Raw genomic sequence first — 27172 nt, forward strand, 5'->3', positions numbered from 1 at the left:
ATCCCGAACACGATGCCAGATTTGGGGGTTGTCTGCTCCTAGATTAAATGAAATTCCAGCTTCAGGCGAATTTGACCCCTCTAGTCCTCCCATTGAAAAGGGATTATCTTCTGTCAGTCCAAACAATGCGCCAGCGCTGAGCCGAGTGATTTGAAACCGCCCAGATCCTGCTGAGCCTTTCTAGCCCCCGGGACCGTTCCTCGCCATGCAGGTGAGGGGCTGGATCGTGAAGTGCCTCTGATCGGCTTGTCATTTAAAGGGATTACCGAGAGCAAGGACAGCCGAGATGCTTGCTCCAGCATGTAATGGGGAGCTACTGGCAAACAGCGGGAAGCTGTGTAACAGAAAACTGTGCTGTGCAGCATGGGTTCTGTGCCACCACTTAGATAAAGAACTAGCAAAAAGTTTCATAAGATTATGTACAAAATTCAGTTAAAAACCATTAAACAAACTCTTACAGGAAATGTGGCTTTATAAAAATCTGTTAAAAAAGAATTAAACAAATAAAAATCCAAACAAGCCCTCAGCCCAGGAAAGGAAAACAGAAATAGCGACGATCATCTGGACTGTGGCATATGGCATAAATACACAGGAATTCATTTACCATCTTAAGTAGAACAAATATGGCTCTGTTACATCATTGGAGGTCATGTTAATGTGCCAAGATTTCAGTCAGACAACAAATCACAGTGGCTCGGCCATGTCTGGATTAGACAGAGGCACACTGCAAACAGGAAGGAAACACATCCTGCCAGCATGTGGGCGAGGGTCACAGAGCAGTTCGATCGCTTTTCTGTCTGCAGACAACCACGGTTAAGGAGAATTCAGGAGACCTAGGAAATCTGTGGAGGGAAAAGTCTCTCAAACTGATAACAACAGGACTCCTTGGCAGATGCAGGAATATGAAAGCGTTGCCAGATGCTCCAGGAACGGGTCATTCTGCCGAGCGTCAGACACAAAAGCCTCCCCTTTATTGATAGGCAACCTTCACACAGAAGGTTTCTTCATTCTTATCTTCCTGATCGTTGATATAAATCAGAATTTCCTCCTCGCCGGTGCTCTGGCTGGGTGCGAACCGCAAGCCAATGGTGTACATCTCCCCTCCTCCAAGCTGCAAGAAGAGTGAAATGACAGCGCTAAGCAACCCCCTTGCCCCGACACCAGCCCGGCTCACCCAATCACACACGTGTGCACAGCACCAAGCCGCAAGAGGCGTCCGTCGGCTGACAAAACAGATGAGGGAGATGGGAGAGGAGCCCACAGAACGTGGCCTGTGATTTCCACCTGGTGCCGGGGTCAGACATTCCAACCCACTGGGTTCACCCGGCACCACCTTTCCCCAGCAAACTCCTACCGCACACAAATGAAGCCTGACGTTTTCAGACCGCCTGAAGCAGACTCATCTAGTTCCAGCCCTCCTGAGCAAACGCTGCAGTGTCACTGGGAGTGGAATTCAGGATAAACACCAGGGGTACGTCTAGACTACGTGGCTCCGTCGACAGAGCCATGTAGATTTGTTTGTTCGGCAAAGGGAAATGAAGCCGTGATTTAAATAATCGCGGCTTCATTTAAATTTACATGGCTGCCGCGCTGAGCCGACAAACAGCTGATCAGTTGTTTGTCGGCTCAGCGCGCTAGTCTGGACGTTCCCCCTGTCGACATGAAAGCCCTTTATCGACCTCCCCGGTAAACCTCATCCTACGAGGCATAACGGGGAGGTCGATAAAGGGCTTTCAGGTTGGCGCGGGAGCGTCCACACTAGCGTGCTGAGCCGACAAACAGCTGATCAGCTGTTTGTCGGCTCAGTGCAGCAGCCATGTAAATTTAAATGAAACTGCGATTATTTAAATCGCGGCTTCATTTCCCTTTGACGATCAGCCTAATCTACATGGCTCCATCGCTGGAGCCATGTAGTTTAGACACACCCCAAATGACGGACCAGATCAGACCACAACGTGCAGAAAAACACGTGGGGAGTGATTTTCAATTGTGCTCCCCTCCCAGACCCCTTCCTGAAGTCAATGGCAGCAGCATCTCTGGGAGTCAGCCACTGAGCTGCGGGAGAAACCATGAACCTTAGAAAACCTTTGAGGATTGAAAACCAGAAAGACTTGCAGGCCGATGTGGGTATCTGAGCTTCCCCCACACTTTGCTACCTCAAAGGAATCCTCCTTGAACTGCAGCAGGTCCGCTCGGTTGGTATGCAGGAAGTACACCCTCCGGGAGGGATACGGGTTCGTGTACGTGATCCGCTTGTTGGAGCCTTTCCCTCCGCCGGCAGGGAGTGTTATTTCAAACGCCTGTGGCCGGAGAGAAGAAATCACAGCGTTGTCATTTCAGTACCGACACCGGCCAGGCTGGAGAACTGCAACCCCCGATTACAGAGGGAGACAGCTCAACTGCATTTCATTTGCAAATTCAGTCCAATCAGTGTACGACCAAATGGGGATCTAAACTGGATAACGCACTACAAAGGCACTTTGCCCTCTCTTGAAATACGCATCTCCCCACCAACTGCTGCGAATGAGCCACACCCACCCTGACTTGATTAGCCTCGTTAACACTGCTCCGACACTTGACAAGTAACTTCTTTCTTTTGAGGTTCATAGACACGCTGCACTCCTGGTGGCTCTAAGGACTCTGAGCAGGGGGGAGGCCTTCTGGCCCCTTCCCCCCACCTTGCCCAGGGGTCTGTGGAGGCTGTCAGTGTCCCTGGGATTGCTAGCAATATTCCCTCTAATCTTTTCAATGTGTGTGCGGAATAAATGTTATGTACACCAGGCACATGTGGATGTGCACCACCAGTAGAATCAAAAATCCCAGCTGTGGGTGCTCTGCTAATCCGCTGGGTCTCATTGGAATCTCTCCCGAGCAGCCACACAGGCGCCCAGCGTACAGGGAACCCTGGTTGCCAACTGTCAATAAATTCACAGACATTCGGTAAAAAAAGAGCTAAAATTGGACCTGTCCGTCAAATCCGTTCCAACCTCTAGACAGCAGTAAAACGCCCTGCGCTTTGCCATGGAGCTGAGGAGCCCTTCCCCCTTGGGCTGGGATGAACGCCGCCCCATGCGCTAGGGACAGAGGGGAATTCTGCCGGGGGCTCCCTCCCTCCCTGCTGGCTGGTGGCAGCTGCTCTTCTCCCCCCGCCGCTTTCAATTCTTCCTCGGCATCACTAGAGTCAGCCCAGCCGCAGCGTCGGGTGGGCGTTTGTGCGGCACGCAGCCCTCGGGCTCCCCTCAGCTGGGGGGGCAGGGAACGGGGTACACTGGGCCGGGCGTAGCAGCCTCCTGCAGCCAGTAAGTCACAGTAGGGCAGTAACTGGCAGCAGCCCCCGTTCCAGTCAGCAAGGAGCTCCTGGGACTCCCCTCTCCGGGTGGGAGGAGGGACCGGAGGGGAGATGGTTTGGACCGGAGGGCCGGGGTGTGGCAGGTATAGAGCTGTGTCTGCACGCCTGCGGAACATTGCTCACGTTCCTCCCTTTGAGCCGTTTCTCAAGACCGCGTTCCTATTCAGGCCGTAAATATCACGTCCAGCGGTTGGTCGCCCTTTACTGACGGCTAAAACGCTGCATAGGCCGTGCGCAGGGGCAACTTTCGATCACCGTTAGTTCCCTCACGTCCCCCGGCTTCCCTCTCCACCGCGAGGCAGCATGGCCTGTGCTTTCACCCCTACCGCCCGGGCAAAGCAGAGAGAAGGCGTTCCCGCCAGCCGAATTCGGCAGCCAGCTGTTTTCAGAGACAGGGTTATTAGCCCAAATCACAGAGGGACTCCCCTGGGAGGATCGCCCGGCTGCTTCGCCGGCTAGCTAATTTGTTTCCATTAGCACAGCCCCGGTGCTAATTCCCAGCGCTCGGCACACTGGAGTGGCTGTGTGAGGAGGGCGAGTGTAGCTGTGCTGTAACGTTGTGCTTAACTTCCCCCAGTATGGAGCATTACAGGGAAATGTTTAAAAAATGAACAACCATTACATGGGAAATCCAATTTATTATCTGGGCCTGGAATCCCAGAGCAGCCTGGAGTCAGCGCTAATGGGAAATACCTCTGCTGTGACTGACTTCCAGAAGTGATGTTCCCTCGGGGCGCTACGGGGGGGCCACCCGCCAGACAGAGGCCAAACATGATTCGTGATTGGGGTTTTCAGCGGGATTGTTCACACGCTGAAGTGCATCCTGGATCCAACTCACGGTGCCCTGCCCTAGATAGCCCCTAACATGCACCAAGTGCCCCCCAGACCTGTGGGAGCTATTGCAAATGCAAGAGCTACCCACAACTGCTCCCAAAGGCACGCATGTCACAGGAGCCTGGACTTAGGGAAGTTCTTAAACGTGTGCATAAATTCCCACCGATTTCAGTGGCCGCAAGGCATGTGCGTTCCTGAATGGGCCTGGATTTGTGCTCCCGGGCTTTCCTGGCCTGAGATCTATATCAATAAAACAGGGAGAAGGAGCAGTACTATGTGCAAAAAGGGAAAACCCACCGGCACGTCCTCTGGTTAAACCTCCGGCATCTCTAAAGCAGCCGTCCAGAGCTAGCAATATATATTTATTATATTAATATCTGTCAAAGTGGATTCCAGCCCATAAAAGCTTGGGACCAAATAAATGTGTGAGTCTTCAAGGTGCCACAGGACTCCTTGTTGGTTTTGCTGAAATGGAGTAACCCAGCTACCCCACTGAAAGCTGTTTTTGTAATTCAAATAGAAATTTGGTTGTACAGGTTGAACCTCTCTGGTCCAGAAACATCCCTGGTCCAGCATGATTTTAGTTTGCCGGATGTCCACTTAGCATGGGTGTGGCCAAGTTTCCTGCAGTCCCATAAAGTTTGATAACAGCCCTGGCTCAGTGTTCTGTGCTGTCATCTGGCTCTAATTTACCCCTAGTTGTCTCCTAAGAGCCTAGTGAGCAGTGGCCTTGCTGGTGATGCTGCTAGACAATACTGACCTCCCGTGGTCCGGCAAATTCTCTGGTTCAGCACCGGTCAGGTCCCGAGGGTGCCGGACTAAAGAGGTTCAACCTGTATATGGCCTGGGAAGGCAATTCCTTTGGGGTTAGCTCCTGTGTCACAAAACACTGCTACTTTAAGGAGATTAGCTCAAAGAATAAAATGAAAGATTGGTATTATCACTATCTGTCCCAAATGTTTAGAAATCAGTTTTGTGAACCTATAGTATATTCCCGGTGAAGGGAAGCGTGTTTTAAGGTGGAAGATACTGCAAAGAAATCAAAAGACCGTCCAAATAATAATAATAATAATGTTCCATACCCATTCTGATGTTCTAACAACACCCAATTTTAACAACAACAATTTTAAGGAGAGGGCAAAACTAAAGTTATAAGTTCCTAAGGGTATGTCCACACGACAACACAACTTTTGTTGATACCCAAAAGTCAACAAAACAAAAATTGCCAGAGGGTGTTCACCCTTGCTCCCTCTGTTGACAGAGCATGTCCACACTGGCAGCGTGAGCAATGCCCTGTGAGTATGTGTCCCACAGTGCCGTGTTGTGGGACGGCAGAGCTGAACCCTGCGCATCTTGGGATCCCCCCTCAGTTCTCCCACAGCATCCTTGGATGGTGGGAGCAGCATCATGGTTAGCTCTGTGAGCTCTCCATGCTGAGGAATGCAGCCTTCCCCCTGCAGCAACAGCCTGCCTGCTGCTGTGTTCCTAGTAAGGCAGAACAGGAGCACGCCAATGATTTGTTCTTTGTTTGTTCCCCAAGCAGAGCAGCTCATTCAGCTGCCAGACATATCCCAAAGCTTTGAAAGGGGAGGGACGCAGGCCTGCAGGGCAGCAGAGATCACAGAACACTGAGCAGAGAAGCCAGTTCTCTCAACAAAACAAACAGCCGAGTCCACGCTGGCTCTTCATTGACAAGGGAGGGGGAAAAAGCAAAAGTCTCTGCTAGGGGTGAAAGGTTTTGGTCACTGAAACAGGGCATTGAAGTGTGCACGCGCTCACTGTTTTGCTGTCAAAAGGCAGGTTTTGAGGACAAAACTTGGTAGTGTAGACAAGGCCTAGGAGTCAATGCAAGGGACTGATTGCAGACAAGAAGTGGTGGCTAGAGATAGATAGCTACAGTAAATAGATAGCTATGGATGGTAGCGACCATTCCAATAAAACTAGTCAGCTCACTTTACACTCAGGAAAACCAAACTTAACTAGCAGCTAAAGGAATGCCCAAATAAATGGCACAGGTGTAATTTGTAGACTCATGATGGCTGGGAGCTTAAAAATTAGATAGTTCCAGACCATGAGCCCCAGCGATGTCTGAACCTGGTGATATTCGAAACAAAAGGCGCTCTCAGCTATGCTCCTAACGCTTTCATCACTTCACACTGACTCACCAGCCATGCTAGGCTTCCGACTGACCCCCAGAGAGCGATCAGCCTGGAATGTTTTTACATGGGCGCACCAGGTACCTTAGAAATGATGGGCTGTCGGCAGGAGACACACACCAGCCAGGACGAAACAAGCTGGTGGTATTCCACATCCACCAGATTGAGGTAGATAAACCTGCTGCCAGCTTTCTGTGGCCTCACGCCAACATGCAGGTCCTGCATGCCATTCGGAGGGAGAATAAACACCTCTTCGGGATCCACCTGCAGGGAACACGCCAAATGGAAACATGCAGGAATGCCCACAATTCAGAGCTGCAGACAATCAAAAGGTTTCATTAGACTCCCTAAATTATGCGTCTCTCTGGTTCCGGAAGCTGGGGCTCCACCCGGCACATTCCACTGCAAAATGTTTTCTATTAAAAATGTAAGAAAAGCAGGATTGGCTCGATGACAAGGAGAGAGGGTGTGAGCGAGGGCCAAAGCTGTCAGCACTGTAATGTAACACTTTATCGGGGCAGCTTCAGCGTGCGAGCCAGTGGAAGAGAAATTAACCCCAGCCTGTAAATGTGCCATGAAAGATCCTTTTAGAGGCACCAAGCTGGGGTCCTTTGATCAAGTCAGAAAGGAAGCTAATCGACTGACCTTCTAGACTCCAGTGTGGAATGTGTTGGACCTGATCAAATATCGAGAAATGTGTGTTTCTGAGAAGGAAATTAAAGCTGGCTGCATTCATAAACCAGGCTCTAATGGCACCATAAAATCTCTGGCCGAGTTACATAATCGGAGCGGGGCTGCAGAGGAACTTTGAATTTCAATAACACAAATGCATTCTGCTGAGCAGTTAGCAACATCTGGAGTGCAAATCTCAACTAGCAATGTTAACGCTGTTTCTGCCTTGTGCCTAATGCCAGATCAATAAAGCACTGCCAACAGAGGGCGAGGCATTTCAGTTACACTCGAGTCACTAGGGTATGTCTACACTAGCCACCCTAGTTCGAACTAGGGTGGCTAATGTAGTCATTTGAACTTGCAAATGAAGCCCGGGATTTAAATATCCCAGGCTTTATTTGCATGTTCCCGGGCACCGCCATTTTTAAATGCCCGGTAGTTCAGACTCCCTGCCCACGGCTACAAGTGGCACGGGCTAGGTAGTTCAAACTAAAGCCCCTAATTCAGACTACTGTTACTCCTCATTGCAGGAGGAATAATGGCAGTCCGAATTAGGGGCTTTAGTTCCAACTACCTAGCCCGTGCTGCATGTAGCTGCGGGCAGGGAGTCCGAACTACCGGGCATTTAAAAATGGCGGCGCCCGGGAACATGCAAATAAAGCCCGGGATATTTAAATCCCGGACTTCATTTGCAAGTTCAAATGACTACATTAGCCACCCTAGTTCGAACTAGGATGGCAGTGTAGACATACCCTAGGTGCCCTGTGCAAAACAGAAGGTCTCAAACGCTGACTGTATTTCGTTGAGTGACGGAATGTACTCTAATGATTCAGCATCATGTTTATTACACACAGAGAGACACAGCTGGCAAAGCAGCTCCTGCATTTGTTGTTTGACTTATACATTCTTCTCTGAGAGCCCTACCAACACGATCTCTCCTACCAAAATACAGTCTGGCTAGCTAGACGAGAGGGCTGGTTGTCTGTACAGCTAGAACTCCCTTCCTGACGGGGAAGAGATACCTCAACAAAGCACAGTAACAAACACTCCCTTGAGGTGCTGAACAGATTTATGAATTGGCTAAGAGACCCCTGTGATATTACACAGCAAACAAGGAGGGGTGGGCGGGTAAATCTAGCAGGGTCTAATGCTTTCCTCAACTGCTGACAAGCTCAGTTTCTTCCCCCTCCCAAAGGGAGACATGGATCAGCCTGCTCTAGGAAGGAGATTCTGGACCTAGTCTGCCCAGGTCTATAAAAACCGTTTTCTAAGGCCATATAATCCATCAGAAAGAACGCTGCTTCACTTAACACAGGCACAGGCTGTGAGATCCAGGCCCAAAGTTCCCAGACAACTGCGCCCCTCGGTTTGTCAGCCAGTTTCTCCGACTCACGGGGCCTCGTTTTCCGAGCTGGCAGGCACCCCAATTTCCAGCTGACAGCAGGAGGATTCATGGATGCTTAATGCCACACACACTCGGGCTCCGGGGGTTCAAGTTGGCCGGCTAAAAGTGGGAACAGCCCCAATTAGGACACTTGGACAACTTGGTCCTGAACATGGGCAGCAGGTGAAGTCCCAGCTGGGGAAGGCAGGGGCCAGCCCCACCCCTTACACACGAGTCCCCGCCCTTGGAGCCAACCTGTGCCCACCTCTAGCCCAATCCTTCCTGGCCACATGGCAGGCCGGAGCTGCCATGCTGAGGCCCCAGCCTTCCCCGCGGCCAGGGAGCAGGGCTGCCCCGCCACTGCCCCATTCCTCCTTGGTGCCTGGGGAGCTAGGTGCAGCCCTGTGGCCCCATCCTTCCCCGATAATGAGCGTATAGGCGGTTTGGGGAAGGATGTCTGCCCCTGCCAACTTTACGCACTGCCCATGATCCTGACCTGGTAACACTGAGGAAGCAACGCTCAAGGAGTGTCAAGAGAGCTTGGAAGAGGCCAGTCTGAAGGCAACGAGGAGTTTGATATGTCCGGTGACCTGGGGGCGGGCCCCTTGCAGGAGAGCTATCTCCCCTCTGCCAGCACCGGAGGGCTTGCACTCCAGTTGGACGGGTGGCTGTCCTGATCTTGGGACAGGAGGGGGCTGCGCTGGAAAGCTAGGATGTGCTGAAGGACACCAGAGCTGCACTACAGAGCCAGGACACGGAGAGAGATCCCCAGACTGTATTGGGTGGACTATGTCGAGGGAAATCCGGACTCTGGCTGGGGAGCTTTTGTTATGAGTTAGGGACATGGCACTTTTGTAATACATGAGCCCAACCAGACCTTTACTTACAGTAAGAAAAATGGGATTGTTTTGGAGGACTCTGAAAGGGGAAACTGAGGCAGGCCTGGAAGGGGCTGCCTTCTCACATCTGCTTCCCTGCAAGGTATTACAATTTTAATGACCCGTTTAGCCACTACAGACCAGCCTCTACATCATCGGAAACGAACAGACTTTAAGCTGTGCAGCTCCCAGGCCCGCTGTGGAGACTGAATTTGCTCCGGCCGCCGGCCGGGGGAGTCAGCTCCACTTTCTGCCTCCGTGAGGACAGCAGTCCAACGCCGATTTCTTTCTTTCTTTTTTCTTGATGTATGGAAGGGCAATGGAGTTTGTGTTGCTTTTCTTAGTCACATTTATAATTATGACTAAATGAATTCTAAAGAAATTATTAGTCTTCAGATAGTCTCCATTAATTCAGATAATTTGCCCTCGGGGGGTTTGTACCAATGATCCTACACATGACGACTTTAATCAAAAGATAATTATAATGAAGACTTTATGGCAGTAAATTGTTCATAATCCCTACTGGGGTTGGTTTCCTACTGGAGAGTTATTTTCACTGGGATTGTCAATGTAAGCCCATTCATAATTATAACTGGGAAGGATTTTGCTAATTTTCAGCTCACCCCACACTACGCCCTCTTCCCAGTGCAACGTGTCACTCTGCGGCGGGGAGGAGAGAGGGCCGCAAGCCAGCAGAGGCCGGCGGCAGAGCTCACCTTCAGCTCCTGCGGATGTGAGGTATAAGCTCTCACTTTTCTGATGGTGTGGGTGCCCCTGAGAACCAGGGAAAGGCGAGTCAGCTGGCCAGTTATGCAGCTCACGTCCACACGTTGCAGCGAGTGAAGGTAAACCTGCCAGATCTGGATGGGAGCAGCAAGCCAGGCATCCCTGGAGCGGAGAGAAGAGACGCCTGTCATGACACGGGTGCAGGAAGCGTTGCCACAATGGACAAAAGCGCACAACTGCAGGCGGAAAGGAGGAAATTGTGAGTCTGGTTCCAAAGTGTTTTGCACATCCCGTGCAACTCTAGAGGAGAGGTGAGTGGCTGAGCATGGGAATTGACTTCCCTCCCACACAACATTATGGAGGAGGAAGTTTTCAAGAGCATCTGGCTGTTTCAGGAGCTTAAGTCTTGTTGAAAGTCAAGCTGGGCTGCTTCCCCAAGACCCAGGCAGTGCTCCTTTTAAGCTGTGCGCTTGGGGTAAGGAGAGATTCAAATGCTGCCCTGCTGATTAGCAGATTGCCCACAGCTAGGTTTGTGTTTCTCCTGGTGGTGCACATTCACACCTGCCCTGGTGCACAGAACAAAATTCATTCTGCACGTTGATGGGAAGGATTAGAGGGAATATTCCCTCCTCCCCAGGGAATATGCAGCAGCACACCCAGCAGTGATCAGAGGGGATGGTGCAAGTCTGGGAAAGTATCTGAAGGGGAGAAAATCATCTTTTCCCCATCTGAAGCTCATTCCTCCCAGCTGGTCAAGGCCACCCCGCAGAGCCCACCCAATTCTCAGTTAAGTGAGACAGGATGGATTTTTCTAAAGCACCTAAATAAAACATAGGGAGCCGCTGTTATCCTGTCTCACCCGAGCCCTCATTCAGAGCACAGGCAGACATCACTGCCAAAGACCCGGGGTGCTGTAAAGAACGGTGTCTCAGAAAGGGGGCTTTCTCACGGCGGGCGTGCATTCAGGCTCACTGCATGGGTGCTTCCCGTGGTCTCCCGTATAGAAAGTTTCAACCCCCTTTTAATATCTTCGGGTATATCTAGACTACCACGCTAGTTCGAACTAGCGGGGGTAATGTAGTCATCCGCAGTTGCAAATGAAGCCCGGGATTTGAATTTCCCGGGCTTCATTTGCATGAAGCCGGCCGGCGCCATTTTTAAATGCCGGCTAGTTCGAACCCGGACTAGCTAGTTCGGATTAGAATCCTAAGTGGAACGAGGCGTACAGCTAGTTCGGATTAGAAGCCTAATCCGAACTAGCTAGTCCGTGCCGCGTCTAGCCGCGCGGCACGGGGTTCGAACTAGCCGGCATTTAAAAATGGCGCCGGCCGGCTTCATGCAAATGAAGCCCGGGAAATTCAAATCCCGGGCTTCATTTGCAACTGCGGATGACTACATTACCCCCGCTAGTTCGAACTAGCGGGGTAGTGTAGACATACCCTTCCACCCTTGTCCAGGCTTGCGACCAGACATATTTCAAAAGAATCGTATCGCTCTTCTTCCAGATTTCCGCTTGTCCAAGGGATAAGTCGTGCCGGAATCAGGCTACTTAGTGTTCCATGAGCATTTCCTTATCTGCTCTGACAAGGGTTCTGGAGAACTCTCCCTTTTACTTTGGATTCTTCTACTTACGTGTAAATAGCAACAAAGAATTTTTTGATCTGTGGGCTTGGTCCTCCAGCTACTTTTAAAAACACGTCCTGTGGCTCCCCAGGCCCCTGAATACGGAAATCAGAAAGCATCTTTAGAATAGTTGACGAAGAGCTCGAACCAGCACAATGAACACGCCAGTGGGTCTTTTCCCCTTTATTTTAACCCCCACCACTCCAGTTCCACAAGGAGAACGCTCCAAAACCCAGCCAAATGACCCTGTTACATTATCATTCAGCTTGGCTTCTTCCAACTTGTTTAATTACAAAAGAGGATACAAATGGCTCTCCCATTCTGGGTTTGTTTCAGTAATTAGATTTTGCAGAATTTTCCCCAAGTTTTCTAACAAGCCATAATCCAATTACCACGCCAGCAGATTTCTGCAATAGCAATTAACAAACACCTTCATTACCATCCGCACTTATGTGTGTGAGTTTGTTTTTCATGTAAATCCCAAATGGCGGAAAATAAAACCCTGGAACCTTGGAGTCAAAGCTAAAAATTACAGCACAGGACACAACATGAGCCGCACTTCAGGGGAAATATTAACTATTTCATAACGGAGACATGTCGGGGCCCTGATCCAAAGTGAACTGAGGTTACTAGCAGGCTCTGACTGTCAATGGGCTTTGGATCAGGGTGTCAGAGAAAGAAATATGAAGGCAGCAGGAGATAAGCAACACTTGTATAGTGGAGAAATAGCATCACCTGAAAGGAAAGGGATCATAAGTTACATCGATGGCACGGCCCTCATCCTTGTAGCATTTGAGTTCTTGGATGTTGTCGTGGAATAGGACACATAGAACAGCACAGCAATCCTGTTTAAGTTTTATGTTCTATTCAATAAGGACACATTGTTATTTCCTTCCCTATAGGCCATTTTAGAACCTCTGATTTCAGAAGAATTTATTTGTGGCGCCTATCTGGAGAGATGGCATTGTCGAAAGAGGCAGTTTCACCAGTATTTCAAATCTGGCCTCCCTGCAGATAAGAATGCCGCGCAGTGTGCCAAAGTATGGTATAAATTGCAGCCTCAAATCCACACTATAAAAAGAGCGAGAGCAGGCAAGAGACGATTTGCCCTCTTTTGAACAAGGCAGTGAGGCAGTTGCAACCTGGTCCCACCCAATATAGTGTCATTACAAGTCAATGCGCCATTGGCGCACGGTATCTCTGCTCTAGACAACACGATCAATAGAAAAGAGAAGGCTACACGGCACTGGATTGCCGTTTGCTTTGTGTAAGCTGTACCATTTTTTTGGTTTCGCAAATGATGTTGGGGTCACTGCAGCGGACGTACATCTCGGGTTCCCCACCTGGCATTCCCGCAGGGGCACCTGGGAAAAAGAGCATAAGATGATTCTCTCCTGACCATCAGGCATAACCCCTCTGTCCTGCCCTGGTTGGCAGAAAGGCCTGTGAGCTGCAAACCTCTAAGCATGACTCCCTTTCCCACCCCCAACCCTGCAAAGCAACACATATCTGCAGGACAGTTCTCAGCCGGATGCTGACAGCTACCTGGCAGAGTGTACCACGGAGGTAACCGTATGGATTTCTTCAGGAAGGTGAGCTCCGGGTGATAGAATCGGAACGTCTGATCCACCACGGGGGGCTGAGACTCCACACTGACACTGAGAATCGCAATGGGTTTGTGGCCATTTGCCTTAAAGGAGACCTGTGCCAAACAAAACATAATGCTCAATTCACGGAGAAAGAACGGAAAGGGACTGACAACAAATGCTGCAGCAAGAGCAAACGTCACCTCCGGCTTTCACTCTGGTCGATAACGGGAACGAATGAATATCCATTCCCCGTCTGCTTACAGAACTGGGGGAGTTACCACTGTCCAGCCTGAGACCTGGGGTGCTAGTAAGAGAATTCAATTTAAACAAACACGGGATGGCAAAATCTAAAACTGTGAAAGGAAACTCTGGGTCACTGAAACCATGTCGTTTCAGGGGAGCAGCTTTGCAGCAATAATTGACAGAGGAATGAGAAACCAAGCATGGGATGGGGACATGGAGGTCAATAGATATGTTTGTGAACAAAATCCTTTTTAAAACAGGGCTTGCCCATGCTGTAAAATCATTGTCTTTTGCTCTTTTCATAACAAAAACTGGATGAGAAACCTTACAGACATGACTGTATATATGTAAAGTCACAGAGGGGTAGCCATGTTAGTCTGTAACCTTAAAAAAACAAGTAGTCCGGTTGCACCATAGATAGATAGATAGATAGATAGGCAGGCTGTGTAGGGATGACTGGATGGATGGATGGATAGATAGAATTATATATAGATAGATCTATAGAGAATTCTGTATATAGGAAAGAGATAATCATGAGTTTTCCTGGGTAAATTTCATCTGATGAAGTGGCTTTTACCCACAAAAGCTCATGATTCTCTATATTTTGTGACTATGTGTTTGGGTGCTGAATAGCCACATTCACTAAATATAAAGCCTTGTTATCCACACCCTGCCATGCTGGTTTTTTGTGGCATTTACACCAGAGGGCTTATAAAATACTTAAAGGGATACTACCCCATTTTATACACTACAATAGACACCCAATGAAATTCATAAATATTTAGTTACTGATAAACTTATGGTCTGGCCTGCCATAAATGAGCAATTAAAAGGGCTTACGTATGTTTAGCTCAATCTTTGTCTCAGGTTTTTTATCATTCTAACAGGCTGTCAAACCCATTGCATTCTACTGAACTGATGGCACTTCTTTTTGCCTCTGTTACCTTGATGCGTTTTGTCAGCACGGCACTGGATTTCCAGGGTGGTGCAGTTTCCTTGCCTTTATTGAATCTCAGCTCAGCAGGGCCGGGCTATAAATAAAGCAGCAGTAATCATTCAGAGAAGCAGTGTACATCGCGTCATTCTTTGGTGTTTTCAGCCCTGCTTTGATCTTGATCAATAATGTTTAAGAAACTGTATCACAATGGAAACTTGTGAGGGTAGAATTCTCCTCCCAGAGCCTCCAGCTGTCCCTCTGTGCTTGATCAGCTGCTCCTGACATACCCAAATCAACCCTGCAGGTTAGGGGAACAGAGTTTTGGAGTGGGGATCCACTGTACGCATCTGAGACAATGGTGTGCTGGGAATCTGCTCTACAAGAGCTCTGCCTGGCACTTGTGTTTTCAGGAACTAAATGTAAAACACTGTGGCTACGTCTAGACTGGCATGATTTTCCGGAAATGCTTTTAATGGAAAAGTTTTCCGTTAAAAGCATTTTCGGAACAGAGCGTCTAGATTGGCACGAATGCTTTTCCGCAAAAGCACTTTTTGCGGAAAAGTGTCCATGGCCAATCTAGACGCACTTTTCCGCAAAAAAGCCTCGATCGCCATTTTTGCCATTGGGGATTTTTTGCGGAAAATACATCTCAGCTGTTTACACTGGCAAAAGTTTTGCACAAAAGGGACTTTTGCCCGAACGGGAGCAGCATAGTATTTCCGCAAAAAGCTCTGATTTCTTACAGTAGGAAGTCAGTGCTTTTGCGGAAATTCAAGTGGCCAGTGTAGACAGCTGGCAAGTTTTTCCGGAAAAGCGGCTGATTTTCTGGAAAAACTGGCCAGTCTAGACACAGCCTGTGAATGGCAGATTTGTTGCTGTTATTGGACTCTTCAGAGTATTTGTGGGGGGCGCGAGTGCTGCTGTTCTCTTTCTGCATGTTCTCCTCCCTGGTGGCCTCCCTACAATCGGCACATATCAATCAGTGTAGTGGTGCCCTGCATGGCAGACAGCATCAAGAGAGAGGGCAGAGGCTTGGTAGAAACAGGGCAGAAGGGAGAGATCAGATGATGAGAATTCAAGGAACACTCTCAGATCACATAGCTGGCCTGTTCTATCATCACACACAGGTCGGCCTGGCCTGCTCATTCATTTGATGGCATTGAGCTAAGAAGGGAATGAAAGGGAACAGTTTGGATACAATCTCATTTTAACAGCCAGTTTTGTGCTCCTAAGAGTAGAGTAAGGGTCGCGTTCCTCCCATTGATGGAGCTGCACCAGCAGTGCATTCAGCCCTGAATCTTAACGCATTGAGAGCAGAGAAGCACCGGTGGAGGTGAGCCAGTTGCAAAGGGAGAGGGGATTGTTCCCCCGGAAGCCGACACCCTGTCCTTAAAATTCAAGTCCTCTCTGTTTTAACCCCCAAACCACTTTGGAAAACTTTGAAGGGACTCAACCTTCAAAGCCAATTTTGCGTGTTCTTTGTTTCTTGGTTCTGGCTGGGGCCAGAAGAGAAAAGATTACAGGACAGCCTCTTGGAGGTATTTCTGACGTCCCCCAAAGCCATTCGGCCATTGCTCCTGTGCAGCAAAGAACAGATAGTTTTAGGCCTCCCCTTGGGAGCTAAGTGATAGTTCTGTACAGTTCTTGGTGCGACACCAGGCAGCAGGAACGGAGAAACGGAGATGGCTTCGAAAGCAGCACAAGGAACGGGTGATGTGAAGCAATGAGGCATACTAGCCATCGCCAGCTAGAAAGAACATTGGTTATAAAACGGGCCCAGCCAGCATCGTGCTAAATGCTAGGTGATGATGGTAGGCAACTGGACCCTTTCCTCTTTGTTTTATTTGCCTGATGTCATACTATAGCAGAAGAGAGAGGGTGTTATGTACCTGCATCATGACAGCGTGGTCTCCAGAGAAGGTCTGGTATTTAAATGGAATGTGAATGGTCTCTTTGGGGCGCAGGTAGATCTGAGGCATCTGGTTGTCCTGAAGGTGAAACATGTCCTCTTCGACTGGCGTGCTAATGGTTTGGGTCAGCTCTCTGAAGTGTCTCCACTCCCTGCTGTCCACAATCACACTGTAAGAAATCATAGGCCGAGTTACTTTGGAACAGAATATTCCAGGAGCTGGGGTTCCCCCATCCCAAAATAAGTCTGAGCGTGGTACATGTTGAACCTCTCTAGTCCAGCACCCTCGGGACTTGACCGGTTCCAAACCAGATAATTTTCTGGACCACGGGAGGTCAATATTGTCTAGCAGCATTACCAACACGTCCACTGCTTGCTGGGCTCTTAGAGGATATTTAGGGGCAAATTAGAGCTAAATAACAGCACAGAACTCTGAGCGCCAGGCCTGGGGGCTGTCAATAAACTTTATGGGACCATGGGAAACTTGACCACACCGGTGATAAGTGGCCATCCAGCGAATTAAAATCATGCCGGACCAGGGATGTTTCTGGCCCAAAGAGTTCTGGACTAGAGAGGTTCAGCATGTACCTAGACCTCAGTGTGCAAGAGGGAGGGCTGCTGGTACAAAGAGAGTGGCTGGAAAGTTCATGCCCCCATGAAATAGAAAGAAAACTCTAAAATCAACCACAGCTTTGGTTTGAGAAACGAAGACCTCTCCACTCCCTCAGCACACACACACACACTGCACAGGGAAGGGAAGAGAAGAGAAGAGGGAAGTGTGGCTGCATTTCTCTGAACTGACGGGCATGGCTCAGTGCGAGCGGTATGATAACGAGGATAGATGTGCCCTAGTGTGCAACTCCTCTATCCTTAGCTTCTCTGTTGGTAGCTGCACCCCTTTGGATAGCGTTATGGGAAAACAAAGAAAAGTGAAATCTCCTGCATGGGGGGGCAGCAGACTATACTGACCTCCCTTCCCTGCTAAAGCCTCCATCGTTAGATGGAAAAGCAACAAGCCACCGCTCCCATAAGCGCCTCTTTGCCCCAGGATGGCTTCCCACGAGCAAGGGGGGTAGTGTTCTGGAGAGCAGAATGCCTTTGGCTCCCACCTCAGCTCAGGATGGTCAATCTCGATGGTCACCGTGTGCTGGACATTGTAGGGGTTTTTCAGGGCAAACTCAAAGAACTCGGCGGTGCCCAGCGTGGCGTAGAGCGTGTAGTTGGTGGTGATGGCCTGACTCAGCATGCTGGAGATGCCTTCGGCCTTAAGGCGCTCCCGGTAAGCATCGATGATCTGCAGGTCCCTGGAGTGCTGCATGCGCTCCTCACGCTGGCCCTGTCGGGAAAGAGACCCCAGTGACAGCCCACTGATGCGGCCCCTCCCCTGCATGTCTGAGGGGTCAGCTGAAGGACCCCAACCCCAGCCCTGACACCAGAGAGGCTACTGGGTGTTGTCAGGCCTGGCTCCAGTTTGCTCTCTGGGTCCCGGGATGTTCTGGCACACCTCTGGCCTCCTCACCATGAGGCTTGCTTTCCTCCCGCCGGCATCCTCTTCCCGGGCTTCCAGCTGCCGCACCATCATCATCCTCGCCACCTTCCGCCTGCGGAGGGCACTGGCCTCGCGGCTGGTGTGCTGGAAGGCCGTGCTCACCTCCTGCAGGCGGCTGGCCAACATGGCCGCCAGCTCGCCGTCCACGTCCGCCAGCTTCTGGGCTTGGCACACGTTCTTAGCTGGGGGAAAAGGAAACAAGCGTTAGAGTCTGGCTAAGAGAGAGTCGGGGTGCGACCCCCCCCCCCAGGGAGCAGCCCCCAGCCGGCTGAGACAGGGAGATGGACGGGTGACGTGGGCAAACAGGCGGAGAGGTCGGCTTCAGCCTTCCACGCTGGCAAGCTCAGGGAGGTGGTAACCAAGAGGAAGGGGAGCTTGGGGACAGCTGCGCCGAGGGACATTCCGACCAAGCCTCTGTCCGGCCTATAGGGCCAGTGAAGGCCGAATTGTCCCCGCAGAACAATTCCGCAGGCGTGGCACTGAAATTGGCAGCCACGCCCCCAGGGCAGGGTGTTGTGTTGCGCAGTTTGTGAAGCTTTCCACAGGCAGGAGACCAGGCGCTGCTCTGCTGAGATGTGACCGTCATGAAGCCACAGGACACCTTGCCCTGATAATTCCCTCGGGCCCGTGGATGGGGTCCCTGGCAATGAGCCCAGACGTGGCCAACACAAAATGGTGACACCCTAACATGGCAGAGCTGCTGACAGACTCGCTGGGTCCCTGGGCAAGGTGGGGGACTGACTCCAAGGCCTCTGGCAGCAATTTAAAGGGCCCGGGGCCCCGGCTGCTGCAGTAGTAGTAGCTGGGAGCTCTGGGCCCTTTTAAATCTGTGGGTCCCAGGGCAGCTGCCTCTTTCCCCCCATCCCTCCCACAGCAACCCAGCTACAAGGCCTGGCTTAACCATGGAATAGCTACCAAGCCTTTGGGATCTGTGGGGCCCTGGGTTCATTGGGCTGTTCTGGTGAGTGTATAAATCAAACGATCTCCAGCCACCAAACGTTGCCAAAGGGAACTTTGTTCCCCTCCCATCATGCAAAGCATGGCTGGTCCCTGCTGGGCGCCAGACACACCTCCCCCTTACAAATGTTCTTTTGCTCCCCCTTCCCACTCCTTTGCCTCTCACTTCTCAACAACGTTGCCACTGGCGCAGCTCCCGACGGAAGTGCCAGCCAAAGAGCTAAGCCGTGAAATCCAATCCACTCCCAAGCGCTTTAGCAAAGGTTGTATTTCAGCGCGTGTCCACAACGTTCGGCTGCATGGGCCGTGTTAAAAAGTTAATGGGCAAGGAGGATGCCGGGCTGGAAGGACCTGTCTCGGGAGGGGAGCGTCTGAGCCGAATGTTCTGTTATCTAAGCCACTCCTTGCCTTTGTCCATGTCAGCCTGCCTCCAGAGGCCAGTGTGCTCAGGTCAGCACCTGGCGCCCGCCCCCGGAGAGAGGGGCATTCACATTTCCCAGCTCTCTGTGCTTCCTGACTCCGGCATTCGGAGAAGGTGGCTGGGAGAGAGGTTTCCGACTGGCTTTCTCACGCACCAGGTGTGCAAATCTTGGGAGAAGCGTGTGCTTCGGAGGGAGTTTTGGGTCCTGGAATTCGGATCCAAATCTAACCCTTTGAGTTTTTTCTGACCTGGACCTTCTGAGGTTCACTAGTGAATGGACACACGCACGTGCATGCACCCGGACACCCTGGCGCACTCTCTGAGCTGTTCAACTGTCTCTGAGTCACACCCCCAACATGTCTTCTAGCTCGACCACAAACGATATGGGCTTGATACAAGGATTTCTGTGCTATGCCGGAGGTCAGACTAGGAGATCATCATGGTCCCGTCCTGCCTTAAAATCTCTGATTCTTTTTCTTTCTGCATTGGGTTTGTCACACATTGAGTAAAATGTCTAATGATTTCAATACTTCACATGGCTTACCACAGAATCATAGACGTGTAGGACTGGAAAGGGCTTTGATCGGTCATCTCGTCCAGTCCCCTACACTGATGCAGGACTGAGGGTCACCCATTCTAGATCATCCCTGCTAGGTGTTTGTCTCACCTGTCTTGAAAAACCTCCACTCACTGAGATGCCATAACTTCCTGGTAATTTGTCGCGGTGCTTAACTACCCTTATGGTTGAACATATTTTCCCTAAGGGTACGTCTAGACTACATGCCTCTGGCGACAGAGGCATGTAGATTAGGGTACCGGACATAGTAAAATGAAGCGGTGATTTAAATAATCGCCGCTTCATTTAAATTTACATGGCTGCCGCGCTGAGCCGACAAACAGCTGATTAGCTGTTTGTCGGCTCAGCGCGATAGTCTGGACGCGCGGGTGTCGACATCAAAGGTATTTGTCGACCACCCAGGTATGCCTCCTGGGATGAGGTTTACCTGGGTGGTCGACAAATGCCTTTGATGTCGACACCCGCGCGTCCAGACTATCGTGCTGAGCCGACAAACAGCTGATCAGCTGTTTGTCGGCTCAGCGCGGCAGCCATGTAAATTTAAATGAAGCGGCGATTATTTAAATCACCGCTTCATTTTACTATGTCCGGTACCCTAATCTACATGCCTCTGTCGCCAGAGGCACGTAGTCTAGACGTACCCTAAGTCTCCATTGCTGCAATTTAAGCCCATAAGAACATAGGAACGGCCGTACTGGGTCAGACCAAAGGTCCATCTAGCCCAGTGTCCTGGCTTCTGACATGGCCAATGCCAAGTGCTCCAGAGGGAATGAACAGAACAGGGAATCATCAAGTGATCCATCCCTTGTGACCCATTCCCAGCCTGTAACAAACAGAAGCTAGCGACACCATTCCTACCCATCCTGGCTAATAGCCATAGATGGACCTAACCCCCATTAATTTATCTGCTTCTTTTTTGAACCCTATTACAGTCCTGGTCTTCACAACATCCTCTGGCAAGGAGTTCCATGGGTTGACAGTCCATTATTTCTTGTCCTGTCCTCAGAAGTTAAGAAATGTATCGCTTTCCTCTTTATAAGTGGCTACGTCTACACTGGCCCCTTTTCCAGAAGGGGCATGTTAATTTCACCTATCGTAGTAGGGAAATCCGCGGGGGATTTAAATATCCCCCGCGGCATTTAAATAAAAATGTCCGCCGCTTTTTTCCGGCTTTTAAAAAAGCCGGAAAAGAGCGTCTACACTGGCCCCGATCCTCCGGAAAAAGCACCCTTTTCCGGAGGCTCTTATTCCTTATTCAAAGTAGGAATAAGAGCCTCCGGAAAAGGGCGCTTTTTCCGGAGGATCGGGGCCAGTGTAGACGCTCTTTTCCGGCTTTTTTAAAAGCCGGAAAAAAGCAGCGGACATTTTTATTTAAATGCCGCGGGGGATATTTAAATCCCCCGCGGATTTCCCTACTACGATAGGTGAAATTAACATGCCCCTTCCGGAAAAGGGGCCAGTGTAGACGAGCCCCGTATGTTTAACATACTTGAAGTTGTTATCATGTCTGCCCTTCTCCTTCTACTTTCCAGATGAAATAAACTCAGCTTTTTAAATCTTTCCTCGTCAGTCAGGCTTTCTAGACCTTTCGTTATTTTTGTTGCTCTCTAATAAACTTTCTCCAATTTCCCCACATCTTTCCCAAAGTGTGGTGCCCTGAAGACTGTCCAGATCTTGGAAATATAGCTGTTGAACCAAAAGCTCCGGCATTAACTTAGATATGGGCCACAATGGGACAACCTGTCCTGAGAACACTCATCAGGAAGTCCATTAAAAGCACACATAGATGCATAATAGTATTTCTTCACCACCATCTCTGCTGGGAATTCTGTTGATGGGCGACTCTCTCATTTCACACACCATCTGGAGCTCCTTCAGGAACAGGTGCTTAATTTGGTAAAATATTTCAACTACTCTGACTCAAGAAATACACCCGCTTCCAGCTGCACACGTGCACCGCGGATAGCCCAGGGTGAGGGACGTATATCTCTGGGTGCGTCTGGGTGCTTGTGCACCTGCCTCTCGGCACAAACATGCACTTAGTGAAGAGAAGAGCAGCATGTGGAGAGATTCATCTCTCTCTCTAGAGCCTGAGTCTCATTTACACTCAGACTCAGATTAATGATGCTGCCAGAGCGGCCTCCAGGGGCTTGTCAAATGCAAATGATAAGTAGGGCGGAAGTGTTTGAAGGACTTTGTGTGCCAGGCACTTGCCACTGTTAAAGGCCAGGCTGGGTGAACTGTACGTTAGCTCATCTGAACCTGGGCATACATAAAGGATGAATGCCACACACACCCCTTCCCAGGAAGGAGTTACATTGGAGCCTGCGAATCTCTGTCCAGGCCTATGCAAAGGCTAGCAGGCCTCATGATGACTTAAAAGAATATCATTTTCAACTCGAGCTCTCCCATCTCTGAACACATGGGCTATTGCTGCTCTCTGCTTGAATCACCTCTCGGCTGAAAGTCAACAACCATCTCCCCACCCCAGCAATCACAGGAAGGTCAATTCCACCTTCAGGACCCCAGCGAGGCAGGCTCCGAGCTGCAGAGTCCAGCTTGATTTTCACAGAGCCGACCTCAGCAAACACTTTGCCTGATTAGGAGGTGAGAGAAGACAGCCTGTGAATCAGCCCTCAGCTGACAGAGGCTCAGACAAGTGTTTTTTCTGACAACAGTTTCAGCTCCAGCAGACATCAGAACATAAGAGCAGCCAGACTGGGTCAGACCAACAGTCTGTCCAGCCCAGTGGCCTGTCTGCCCACAGTGGCCTCTGGCGCCAAAGAGGGAGTGACCAGAGCAGGGACCTCCCCTGTCATCCATTCCCAGCCCCTGACAAACAGAGGCCAGCGACACCATTCCTGCCCGTCCTGGCTAACAGCCATGGATGGGCCTAACCTCCATGAATCCATCAAGCTCTTTTTTCAACCCTGTTAAAGTCCTGGTCTTCACAACATCCTCTGGCAAGGATTTCCACAGGTTGACTGTACAGCATGTGAAGAAATACTGCCTTTTGTTTGTTTTAAACCTGCTGCCTGTTCATTTAATTGGTTTTTGTGTTATGAGAGCAAGTAAATAATTTTCCTTATACATTTTCTCCACACCAATCAATACTTTATAGATCTCTGTCATATCCCCCCTTAGTCTCCTCTTTTCTAAGATAAAGATTCCCATTTTTATTCGTCTCTCCTCATATGGCAGCCGTTCCCAACCCCAAATCATTTTTGTAGCCCTTTTATGAACTTTTGCCAAGATGTCTTTTTTGAGATGAGGCAACTACACAGCATTCAAGATGTGAGTCTAACATGGATTTATATAGAGACACTAAGATATTCTCTTTCTTCTTCTCTGGCCCCTTTTTAATAATTCCTAACATTCTATTTGCTTTTTTGACTGCTGCTGCGCATTGAGTAGATGTTTTCAGAAAACTATCCACAATGACTCCAAGATCTCTCTCTCTTGTGGTAATAGCTAATTGAGTCCCCATCATTTTGTACATATAGTTGGGATTATGTTTTCCAATGGGCATTACTTTGCATTTATCAACATTACAATTCACCTGTCATTTTGTTGCCCAATCACTTAGTTTTGTGAGATCCTTTTGAAGCTCTTCACAGTCCGCTTTGGTTTTAACTGTCTTGAGGCGTTGGGTCTCATCTGCAAATGTTGCCACCTCACTGTTTAAGCCCTTCTCCAGATCATTTATGAATTAGGTTGAATGGGACTGGTCCCAGGACAGACCCCTGTGAGACACCACTAGTTACCTCTCTCCATTCTGGAAGCTGAAAATCCCCAGTCAGCCGCCAGCAGAGGCACTGCTCCGCACTAACAGACCATATGTTTCGGGCATGGGAGAGAGGGAAAAGGCTGCATCCAGCACACATGGTATTTGTGTCTTTGAGCAAACACTTGGTTATTTTTAATAGGAGAAAAACTATTGTCCAGCAATAGCAAGAGAGGAGCCGGCAGGACTTACCCCCAGGGGTGTGGAAGGAGAACAAGCTGCCTCCATGGAAGCCGCTGGTCCCGTCATGCGAGGAGACAATGCGAGAGTGGGAGGGGGGCAAGGAGTTTGACTTCTTCAGCCTCTGCTCACACAGGTGACCTGCAAGGGAAGCACAGAGCTGGCGATGAAGAGCAGGCTCCCATCAAACCTCCTGTCATGGAGATGGCAGCTCAAATTAAGGTACATGGACACCAGCTACATAGCTGGAGTTGTGTGTCTTAATCAACCTTCCGCAGAAGTAGTGACGTGGCCTGAGATACAGCTTCTGAATGTAAGGACACTCTCACAGTGCTACACATGTATGTTTTCATGTGTCCAACTCCTGCAAAGGCCCTGGTAGCAGAAATACCTGAGCTGCTTAGGCATCTGAAAATATTAACACCGGCTGTGAACACATGAACATTATCCACCCAGGCGTGTGCCCTGAAGCGCTCACAAGGCCAGCGTCTCTGCCACTCTGATCTGGAGTCTGCTTCCGCCAGCTCTGCTGAGAACACGGCTCCGGGGCTGACAGCCGGTCACACGTTCTCCCAGTGCAAACCCGCAGCCCAACAGAGCCCGTCTCGGACAGAGATGAACGTGACTTCAGATCACCTTGCTGAGCATTTCTAGTCTGCCACAAATCAGAAAAAAATACCCTGCACTAAAGACGCCATTGAACACCATTGACAGCTAATCCCCTCCGCGTGGACAGCAATGGAAGGATTAGCCACTAGCACCTCTTCTCGCAGCTCTGTTTAGAGGAGGTTACGGTCAATTTGAAAAACAACCCTTTGATGGGAGATGTTCTGAGTAACAGCCGGGATTACTAGAGCTGACGGAGGCTTAAGACATCGTTGCTGATTTGTCTACTGCGCATGTGGCCGTGCTTTGTGTTCAGTCGGTGTTGCTGCTGCTCCCCGTGCAGTTTCCCTTCATTGTTCGTGTGGGTCTTTCACACGGCAACCAGGTGGAAGAGCAGTTTTAAAACAGGAACACGGGGTTGCAACAGGGTAAGGATAAGAAATCTGAAACCTCTTTGAGTTCACTTTCTGAAACTGACCAGATGTCAAACTGAGACAGGCGTGGTGCAGCAAGAGAAGACTGGGTTACAAATGCCCTTGTTTAGCTATAATGAGCAGTCCTGTGGAACGAGGTGTAACGGTAGTTCAAATTAGAAAGCCTAATTCGAACTACCTACTCCGTGCCGCATGTAGCCGCGGGCACGGAGTCCGCACTAACGGGGATTTAAAAATGGCGGCGCCTGGCAAGATGCAAATGAAACCCGGGATATTTAAATCCTGGGCTTCATTTGCAACTTCGAATGACTACATTAACCACCCTAGTTCGAACTAGGGTGGTAGTGTAGACATACCCTTACAGACTAACAAATATATATTATAGCATGAGCTTTCATGGGCAAAATCCACTTCTTCAGATGAGTTGGAGTGGAAATTACAGAATACAGGGTATATATAACAGCAAAAGCAGTTACCTGTCTATTGCGGGACCAGTGTTAATGAAGCTAATTAAGTCAGGGTGGATGTGTCCCATTCATAGCTCTTGATGCGGAAATATGAATATCAAAGGCAGGGGAAATTGCCTCTGTAGTGAGTTAACTTGTTAAGATCTTTATTCAAGTCTAAGTTGATAGTATTGAACTTGTAAATGAACTCTAGTTCAGCTGTCTCCCCTCTGTTGGGTGATAAAATTCCTTTGTAGAAGAACAGCTACTTTAAAATGCATTATTGAATGTTCAGGGTGGTTAAAATGTTCCCCTACGTGTTTATGTGTGTTACCATTCCTGAGCTCTGATTTGTGTCCATTGATCTTTTGGTGCAGAGATTGTCCGGTTTGGCCAGTGTACATGGCAGAGGGGCATTGCTGGCACTGGATGGCATAGATCACATTGGTGGAAGAGCAGGTGGATGAGCCTCTGGTGTTGAAGCTTATGAGGTGTGCGCTGGTGTCGCTTATGTAGATGTGAGGACAAGGTTGGCACCAGGGTTCCTAGGTGGGTGTATCTGAGGTGCATTGTGTGGCTGCTGATGAGTATTTGCTTCAGGCTGGGCGGCTGTTTGCTACAGACTAACACGGTTACCCCTCTGAGACTTAGTTAGCTCCATATTGGTCTCCCTCAATGACATCCAGCTTACAGACCGGCCCACTGTTCAACACTTCAAGGCCCAATTTCATGAGGAATTTTTAAAATGATACTAATGCTATTGTGAAATCAAACAAAATTTTCCAGAGAAATCAGAGTGGCAACTTTATTGATAAAGCATGGTGGGGGAGGTTTGGTTGGTGACAGTGGTGGGTTTTTGTGAGTGTTTGTCCTTTGCTAATCAGTTTCCTTTACTGGGTTTGTATTCAGCTGTTCTCTCGGTTATGAATCTCAGATTCCCCTTCTCAGGAGCTTATCACACGCTTGCAGGCAAAGTATGAAAAAGACAATAGAAGATATCATAGAATGGAGCCAATCTTTCTTCTGAAGATAAGATTTTAAAACCTGGAGTCACTGCACATTTATAAGATGGTGAATTAAAAATATAAAAAGTATCTAATCAATTCCAGGAAGCATAATGTTCCTACAAGTTTGATTTCCTTATATGTACAGCTTTGTGCATCTTGCCTGTTTCTCTCATGTTTCGGAGTTATTTTGCTAGCACCTAATTGAGTGTCACTGTTTCCATATTGTCTGCCTCAAAGCTGCCTTAGCTTGTACATTTGTAAACAAGCAGGCACAAAACTCCAAACAGAAGTAATGAGCTGTGTATTTCCTCCTCTTCCTGTCGCCTGGCATCATTGCTTACTGTAGGCGGAGGGTGGGTTCGGGCTAACAGAAGGCTAGCATTTACATCCTGTGGATTTTTTTCAAGCAACTGAAAATTCTCTCAGCAGCCCCAGCCCAGAGCGCTGCTGGGTGTCAAAAGAGAGTTTTCTTTCCGTAGAGGCATAGGAACCTGTGGGGCCGGATCCATTGCTCCCATGGCACCACAGAGGTGTGTTTCGTTTTGCCAGAATAAAACAATTTGGGAAATATTGCAAAGAGTTACAGCCATTTTTAGTGCAGGACCCACTGATGGCCGTGGACAGAGACACTTCCGACCCAGCCTAGCGCTTCCATGACACTCGGTGCACATCTCCACTGCAGCGTTATCTCAAATACGCAAGTGCCTGTCTATACAGCAAGCCCATTATTTCAAAATACTTTCAAAGTAATGGGCCTCTTTCTCTGACTCCTGTAACCTCCTTCCATGAGGAGTAAGGGAAGTTGGAGGAAGAGCGCTCTTCCTTCCACTTCCTGCTGCGGAGACAGCGCCAAAAGCCGCGTTACGCTATTTCGACTTCAGCGACGCCATTAGCATAGCTGAAGCTGCGAA

At 49.5% G+C, this 27172-nt stretch overlaps 1 protein-coding gene across 6 annotated transcripts in view; it reads right to left on the bottom strand.

Moving 5' to 3' along the window:
* Positions 1–454: 454 nt before the first annotated feature.
* NPHP4 (nephrocystin 4) overlaps positions 455–27172 on the bottom strand; it is a 128191-nt gene continuing 101473 nt past the window's right edge. For 5 of the 6 annotated variants that reach the window (XM_075906451.1, XM_075906450.1, XM_075906448.1 and 2 more), the window contains 12 exons: positions 23781–23909; positions 17820–18031; positions 17410–17636; positions 16281–16470; positions 14399–14485; positions 13168–13324; positions 12901–12986; positions 11632–11717; positions 9990–10161; positions 6424–6603; positions 2157–2300; positions 455–1111 (listed from right to left, as the gene is read on the bottom strand). In XM_075906451.1, coding sequence (XP_075762566.1) covers positions 971–1111; positions 2157–2300; positions 6424–6603; positions 9990–10161; positions 11632–11717; positions 12901–12986; positions 13168–13324; positions 14399–14485; positions 16281–16470; positions 17410–17636; positions 17820–18031; positions 23781–23909 — 1811 coding nt within the window. In that variant the 3' untranslated portion in view covers positions 455–970. The remainder of the gene's footprint in view (positions 1112–2156; positions 2301–6423; positions 6604–9989; positions 10162–11631; positions 11718–12900; positions 12987–13167; positions 13325–14398; positions 14486–16280; positions 16471–17409; positions 17637–17819; positions 18032–23780; positions 23910–27172) is intronic. The other variant, XM_075906449.1, reaches the window with a different exon arrangement.

This window comes from Pelodiscus sinensis, chromosome 23 (genome assembly GCF_049634645.1).
Source record: "Pelodiscus sinensis isolate JC-2024 chromosome 23, ASM4963464v1, whole genome shotgun sequence".
Taxonomy (NCBI): Eukaryota; Metazoa; Chordata; order Testudines; family Trionychidae; genus Pelodiscus; species Pelodiscus sinensis.